At 37.0% G+C, this 8,695-nt stretch overlaps 1 protein-coding gene across 6 annotated transcripts in view; it reads right to left on the bottom strand.

The window, feature by feature from the left end:
* Nucleotides 1–322: 322 nt before the first annotated feature.
* LOC126236933 (rho guanine nucleotide exchange factor 11-like) overlaps nt 323–8,695 on the bottom strand; it is a 550,831-nt gene continuing 542,458 nt past the window's right edge. For all 6 annotated transcript variants that reach the window (XM_049946613.1, XM_049946616.1, XM_049946615.1 and 3 more), the window contains one exon: nt 323–3,461. In XM_049946613.1, coding sequence (XP_049802570.1) covers nt 3,336–3,461 — 126 coding nt within the window. In that variant the 3' untranslated portion in view covers nt 323–3,335. The remainder of the gene's footprint in view (nt 3,462–8,695) is intronic.

The following is an 8,695-nucleotide window of genomic DNA, read 5'->3' as shown; positions in this document are numbered from 1 at the left end:
ATTTACAAATCTCAGTCAGAAAGAGGAACAGAAAATTTCATAAATTCCCTATGAATCTGTGAGCTAGATACTTTGCAGGTACTATCCTGTTCATAACCACTACCACACAACAAAACCAAGATGCGGATGTGGCAACTAGTGCTATAAAACAGTTGTCATGCTGATATCCTTACATCATTATTGTGATAGGTAACATGAAGCAAATGATGTTTTTCAGTCACAATTATCCTGTTTGACTGAATAAAAGTGTAAACAACAAATAAAAATATTATATTAACCAAATGACTCAGCTTCGGAAGCCAGGCAAACAACGCTATGGAACTTCAGATGTAGCAATATATTTTATTTTGTTTCTCTTATGTACACTTTTTACTAGAATATAACATAATGAGGGTATTTGATTTATATTACTGCATTTAAGATTTAGTTAATATTTAGTTGCTGCATGGATTCCTGTTTTTCTTGTCCTGTATAATGAGACAACACTAAATGTTACGGGTTTCTAAGTTTTCCTTAAAATACAACATACATTATTTATTTTGCTGTGGTAACAATGTGCAGTTACTTTTAACAACTGACTAAACAGAAATATACAAAACAACTAAAGACAGATTACACAACTGCATTTCTGTACACAAATATAACATTACACAGTTTTATGGGGAGGAAACTTTTCAATCAACTGCTAGAGACTGTTCTATATTAAAATTAAATAGGAAGTATTTATCACATGAAGCTCAATAAAATAAATACAACTTTGTTTAAAAGCAACACTTGCTTATACATTTGCACTTCTCAACACACGAGACTGACTGGATAGTTTAGTCACTGTTCACATAATTCCATGGTCCCTGACTGCAAAATTAAATTATTCATGTAAAGCAAAATATTAAAAAGATACCACAATGTGTTTCACAAACTTTCCCCCTCTGTAAACACGAGAAAACAGTAGCTCAGACTATTTCACAACTTTTCATTTCAGATTTCACATGTCCCAAAGCATTTTCAATACCAAACAGGGATGTGTTCATGATCCACTTCTGTGAAACATAATTGTAGTTAGGTATCTGGAACAAACTTCCAGATTGACTAGTATCTAGTACAAAAACAATTTTTTTCCTTATTACATCTGCAAGGCATCTTGGCAAAAATTTGGCTGATCAATAGTAAGCAATGCTGACATTCAAACTAGGCAGTTAATGTTACAAGTAGGGAAAAATCCATTGTTCTCGATTATTTGTCTGGTAATTCATATAGTATGAAACCATAGAAGTACTTGCTGTAGCATTATTAGCAAATGCAGCACAACCTGGAAATTCATCCTTTGCACACAGTGGTGGCTTTGTATCTGCATTTATAATACTCAAGAAAATTACGGTTTGATACACGATATATATGGTCTTGTGCTGGTTTAAATGTTTCTTTGTTAATTAAATGCCATTTTAACATTTCTGGAAGTCACATCATTTGGTACAACAGTAATGCAACAAAGAGCACAGATATTTCGAATTTCAAAATAAAATATAATTGGTCTACAAATTTTCTGAATGTCACACTATCAGCTATGTCAGCTTCTACTTTTTTGTTTGAACTTTTGCAAGGAATTGACTCATATGAAAATATAAAAACTTACATGTATCTTGTACAAAAATAATCTTAAAAAACTAGTACCGTAAGCTGAGTGCACCAGTTTCCACTTTTTATAAGTTACTTGCTTTTATTATGAAATTTTGATGCTTATTAAGAAAACGACTTAACAAATCCATTGCTCGTACAATCAATCTGGATATTGGAATAATGACACTATTCTGATCCGTAGGTTTTGTTAGTACTTGGGACAATGTAATTTTACAACCTCTAAAAATGCTGTAGTGTGTACATAACTGATTTCCACTGGCAAGCAATGATAATATGTAAATTTCCAGAATAATTTACATGTAGAAAATGTTATTTTTCCAACAGCAGGTAGCAATTTTCCAACAATGAAAAATTTTAGTGGTTATGTTCTACATGGCTCACTCAACATTATTGTAAATTTAACAATGGAGCTTTGTGGGATACTTCCAGCTGTTTTGTAAATGTTGCAATATAATATGAAATTAAAGCAAGGCATAGGCCACAGTAAGTAGAAATTTTTCATGTTTTACAGAGTAGCAACGAACAAAAATTGTTTATGTGAAACAGGAGAAATTCATTTTGATTGACTACACTTTTGTTTTAATGACAAAGATTCTATTGCACCAGAATACTGTACAGCATTTCACTCTTAAGGACAAATAATTCCCATAAACTAAAAATAGCTAATATTTTCATATAAATAACCAAATGTTTAACATCTTAAATTATATGCTTATCACTTTCATATATAATACAATAATAAATTACATGCCCATTTAGTTTTTGGAATGGGAAGCTGAAAGTAGGTAAAATATTCACAATGGAGTTGACAGTATTGAACAAATTCAACACATACAAATATACTGTATATTCCACAAATTTCTTGTACCAACTAACCATCACAATTCTACTAGGCCGAATATAGTGTCAGGCATACTGTCTGTTCTCCCTTAGTCTACAGTTTAGACTTCCACTGCAGGAAACTTTAACACTTTTTGTTTTTAGTATGTGATTTCGGATTTCTCTCCTCTTTTTCAGTGTGCAGCAATCACAGTGGAAGTTACAGATAGAACTTTATCACAAACATGAATAAAAATACATCTGGGTTCTCACTACCCTACTCCTTAAACCCCTGTCATTGACAGTGTTTCACACATTATCTTGAATCAACACATTTCATAATTTGCATCTTCCATGTTATGAAACGATGTAGACATTGTAAGAATAAGACTGTCCCAGAAAATAACAGCAGTCTTGTCTGGCTGCGAGCAGAGAAGAAATTACATTAACGAAAGTTCTGGATTCCACACCTAAAGTGAAATCTGTATGCTGCATAAACAGCTTATATCTCTGAGGTAGTGGACAATAATGACATGCTACAGTCTGCGTGAATGCACAGAAATCTTTTTCAGTTTCTCTGCTTTACAAAATTATAACTCTACCATAGTATAATAACTGTGCTGTTATATTATGAACCAGTGTAATTCTGTCACTTACAGCATAGAAACTTAACAAGCTCACAGTGGTAACAGAACAAAACATGTTCAACTTACATTAAAATATTTTAAGCTCTGTTTTAATATCAGCACGTGTCATTTTATAACCCTTGCAGACAATGTCCACGAGTAGTTGTACATTTATCCAGTATCACTGCAAATGCAAGTGCCTAGGGAAGCACATACTCCCAGATTTGCCACACACACGACAATCAATCCGCTTCATATCACAGGAGGGCGTTCCACATAGGGCTCTAGTTCCAGAGCAGTGGCCTCCGCTGTTGTCTCCACAACAGCCTCTGCTTCTAGTTGGCTCTCTGCCTCTCCAGATAGTGCGTCAACAAACACCTGAAAAATAAAATAATCACTATCTATAAGGGCAACCAAAAATATGTTTACACTATGATAAGCAGCAGCGAAGCATGAACAATGAAAAAGACAAGAATTTTCTATCTTTACAGATTTTATATTTACAAACATCCAGAACATAAACAAAATCTTTTCAGAGAGTACTTACAATGTACTGAATGAAAATATGATTTGTCCAATTTCATTCAATTATCACAAGATATCCTGCAGGACTGTCCAAAACTCACTGGAAATGAAGCACATTTGTAGTGTTGAAATGTGCAGCCTGAAGTAGCCTCTTTGGGACGGGGATGGGAAGGGAGAGGGGGGAGGGGGCAGCAATAATAGAGAGGGAAAGAGGTGCAGTTAGCAGAAAAAGCTTTCTCTGGGTAGTGTGAAGACCCCTTGGGAGCCCAACTTCCACCATGCAACATATCCTCTTACAACTACACTTGGTGCTTTCTACATAGCGTTTATCTTTCCTCAATAGCAGCAGTAATCATTCATTCGCAAGATGTCATTCCAGGTAGCACGTGTGATAGTGTAGGACCTGTTTTATCACTAATTTGACACAACTAAGCGAAAAATTGTATAGAACAATGGTGACTTCATTGCTACTGCACTCACCACTGAGGCTGGAAGTTACTGGACACAAAGTCATATTGATTTGGAACTGATGAAGTACTGGAGCATAAAATTTACAGACTGTATTGTATGTTAACTTGAGCATGTAATGTGACTTGCCGGCTCTTGTTTGTAGTTGCTATTTTATGACATTATCAACAAATTATGAAATTTGTTTTAATCTTTACTACAGAAGATCTACGACAACTAAACCAATTTATGTGAAGATAAAGTTGGCATTGCAGAAGTAAACTATTATGTTTCAAAAAATCAATTTACAAGCTGACATCTGCTTTGTTTGCCAGTGTATGTCCATAAAGATGTACCTCTAGCTGACTGCTCCTGTTTAAATGGAAGTAAAGTACTGTCTTCTTCACATCAAATAAAATGCTACATTAATGAACTAGTAGTGTTGTGAGACAAATCCCTTAAGGTGGACCTCTGCCATATTCCCAACAGGTAAATTTTATTGTTATGACTTTGGAGAATTTTCTTCACATACTTAAAATAACAAGAAGCCTCTGAAACAAGTTGCACAACCTTCTTTTCCATTTACTTTTGACACTTCATGTTCACCTGCTTACTTTTGTGTATGTACGAACAGTGTGAATCACTTTCTAATGAGAAGCCGTAAACCTTCTGATGTAGGTACAGTAAATAGCTTGGTCATTAAAAAATTCTCATCACACAGTCTATATAACAGTGAAGAGTAGAAATAACCAGAAAGAAATTGAAGTGTCGGGTAATTCAAACTGAGTGAACTCCACAACTGCAGCAACACTAAAAGATTTGTTGCTAGTACTGTCTGACAAAAACTGGTATTACCATATTTCATTATAATAAAAAAATTACAGAATCTCACCATAGTTAAAAAAGGAAAAGACAAATGATCAAAATATACATAGAATGCTGCAACAGGAAATTACCATCTGCAATTTAAGCAGCTCCAGAGGAAAAAGACTGTATGCAAGAAATGGTGACACCTTACAAGAGAGATTCTTTTCAAATGTTCCGAGACATTGGCAATGTGATAGTACATATAATATTAACCCGAGTTTCAAAACCAATATCAGTGCATAAAAGGACATGGTAATTTTGCGAATAGTTTTTTACTCTCTGATTATTTTCGCTCTTGAAAAGCTTTCTGAACTATTACATAGTGATACGACTGACAACGTTGTGACAGATTTATTGAATGTGTGCCAAAGAAAAATGAGAATCTGATTAAGTAAAGTATCCTTACAGTGCATATTAAATATGGTTGAGGATTAAAACTCATGACTATCAGTATGGAGTGTTCTTGCCACAATACATATGCTGTATGGAACGTACTGCTGTGGATGGTGTATTGTGTGTGATCAAGGTGGAGGGGAGGACCTCAGTTTCTTTCAAACTCCGAGTGCTGAGCTGTGACACACACATTGTAATTAATCTTTACGTATCACCAAAGTAACAATGTTTTTATCTTTGACTGCTTACTCAATTGTCTTTAACATACCTTGCCCAAATATTACTGATGTATACCAAAAAGAGAGAAAAAATGAAAATGTTTAGGGATTGAACTAGGTAATTTATGATATGTTTTGAAGTCATATCAGATTGATGGTACTTAACAGCAATAACTAGTACCATTTAGAATGGTTTTACTAATTTGAAACTTTTATTGATATCAACACTAAGAACGGCAACAACAATAAAGATTATCACATAAAGCCTACTGACAGATGAACAACTAGTTCAGTTTGTTTTAGTTACAGTAGACAAATAAGTTTGATCGAATCAAGGTATTAAACACATTGTTCAGATGATTATACCTTGTTTTCATATTGAAAGCCTGGCAGTTGTTTCTTATGATTAACATGATTCCACAGCACACAAGATGATAATCAATGGTTGTGCTAGATGATTGTAGAGCACACAGTGAAACAGGAAGGATGTTCCATCATTAGAAGGAACGAAGATTTGGGTTTTATGTCCTGTCAACAATGAGGTCATTAGAGATAGAGCACAAGCTCACATTGATTTTGTAAGTGTGGGGAAAGAAATCGGCCATGCCCTATCAAAGGAACCATTCCTGCATTAACCTGAAGTGATTTAGGGGACTCTCAGAAAACCTTAATCTGGATTGTTTGATAAGGATATGAGCCATTGTCCTCCTGAATGTGAGTCCAGTGAGCTAACCACTGCACCACTATGCTTGGTATTTATCATAAGAGTCTGAGGACATGCTATAATTGGGAAATGATTGAGAATAGTAAGTCATCTGTCCTTTTCAAATGAACTGTCTTGGCATTTGCCTTAACTGAATTAGGAAAACTGTGGAAATCTAAATTTGGACGGGCAGATGGGAATTTTAACCCCAACCATTCAAAATTAGAATTCAGACTGTTAACCACTGTGCCACTTCAACTGATAATCCATACTGAAGGTGTAAGCAGCATTTTTTCCAAATTTATTTAATAGGAAAGAGCAAAATAATTGATGTCAGTTTAAGGGATATATTAAAGTTTGATAAACTGAAAGAACAGTATTTTAAACATGCCTTTAACAATGCATTTCAGTATTACAGTAACATTCAAACCACTGCAAGGAACTAATTGCATTAAATTTAAAAGTAACAAGGAGAGGTACCCAGTGATGGGATTACTTCTTTGAAACCATTTATACGGGGTTGTAGGTTAAGGTCTCAGATGTAACACCACACAATCATTCACATTGGTGGGCTTTTGTTTGGGCAAATAATCGCAGGGAAAAAATTTCCGAATTTTGCATGATGCTGTACAGCTTTAAGAGAGTAATGTAATACTGACTGGTTGTATAGCATGATAGTTTAGATACAATGCTCACATGTGAAAGGTTGCAAGTTTGAATCTTATAAGGTACTCCGAACTACTTTATTTTTAAATATTTATTGAAATAGCTTTGGTCTTTATTTTTATTCAGTTAGTTGGTTTAAATGCGCGCACACACACACACACACACACACACACACACACACACACGCACAAGATTGCCATATCCAGTAGCTTGGACCAGAATGCCATAGTCATGAGGAATCTGGAGGTGGCAGGGAAAGGGAGAGAATAGCAGGGTATGGGTAGGGTGCGAGAGGCGAGTTGTCTGGTTGTCTGGTGGAGCATGCAGGCACTAGACTGTCAACAGGTGCAGCGTTAGGAGGTTGTGGGACAGGGAGGTAGAGAGGGAGGAGGACAAGGGGGACAAAGGGGGGGAGGGGGCAGTGAAAAACGAGAGGAACAAGGAAGGGGGAAGACAGGCAGGCATGTTGGCAGAAGGCACCACACAAATAGGGTGGAGACAAGAATGGAGAGGAGGTGAGAGTGCGGAGCAGGTGAAAACGGTTGGATTGAAGGTGTGGGGACAGTAAGTTATCATAGGTCAAGGCTGGGATAATTTCCAGAGCAGAGAATGTGTTTTAAGGGTGACTCATATCTGTGCAATTTAGAATAGCTGGTGATGGAGGAGAGGATCCAGTTTGCTCGGGTAGTGAAGGAGTCATTAAAATTAAGCATGTGACGTTCAGCTGCATATTGTGCTAGGTGGTGGTCTACTATGCTCTTGGCCACAGCTTGGCAATAGATGTTCATCCTAGTGGACAAATGGCTGGTCAGCACACAAATATGAATTGCTGTGCAATGATTGTAGCAGAGCTCATGGCAGAAGGCCTCTGTCAATTATCCGATTCCTAAACCTATAAACACTGTCAGAGTGATCCATCTCAGATGTCCAACATAACCTCCAATCCCTGCTTGACGCCTTAGGCCCTTCCCACAACCTCTTCCGTGAATCCACTTCCTCCTCACCTTTCACACCCTCCTCCTACAAGCTCCCCAAAATCCATAAACTCAACAATCTTTGATACCCCAATTGTAGCTGGCTATTGGTCCCCACCAAAAGAATTTTGGCCCTCAGAAACCAACACCTCTGACTAAATGCCCATAATCTAGCCTTCCCCATCAAAGATACTAACCACATTCCACAAGGACTTTCCACCATCACGCACCTTTAGCTTATGGATCTCTACACATCACTGTTGACACCATTTCAGTAAACACCAACACCCTTCATGACCATGGTCTTGCTGCTACTGAACACTACCTTTCCAAACACCTTCACACCTGAAACCCACTACCCGATTCCTCACACACCTTACTACCTTTATCCTCACTCACAACTACTTCTACTTTGAAGAGGAGGTATACAAATCCATGGCACAGCCATGGTCACCCCTCATAGCAACCTCCTATTCCAACCTTTTTATGGGCCATCAAGAGGAGACCTTCCTAGCCTCCAAAAATGTCAAACCCCTAGTCTGTTTTTCAGGTTCACTGATGATATCTTCATGATCTGGACTCAGGGCGAAGACACCTTACCCTCATATTTCTTATTTCTTCACAACCTCAACAAATTCTCTCCCATCTGTTTCACCTGATCCTCCTCAACCCAGCATGCCAACTTCCTGAGTGCTGACCACCCACCTCCGTAATGGCTCCATTCACACCTCTATCCACATTAAACCCACCAACCACCGAAAGTACTAGCATTTTGAACACCATCATCCTTTCCACACCAAAAAATCCCTCCCATACAGC

This window comes from Schistocerca nitens, chromosome 2, assembly GCF_023898315.1.
Source record: "Schistocerca nitens isolate TAMUIC-IGC-003100 chromosome 2, iqSchNite1.1, whole genome shotgun sequence".
Classification (NCBI taxonomy): domain Eukaryota; kingdom Metazoa; phylum Arthropoda; class Insecta; order Orthoptera; family Acrididae; genus Schistocerca; species Schistocerca nitens.
This window is presented reverse-complemented; position numbering and strand designations above follow the sequence as displayed.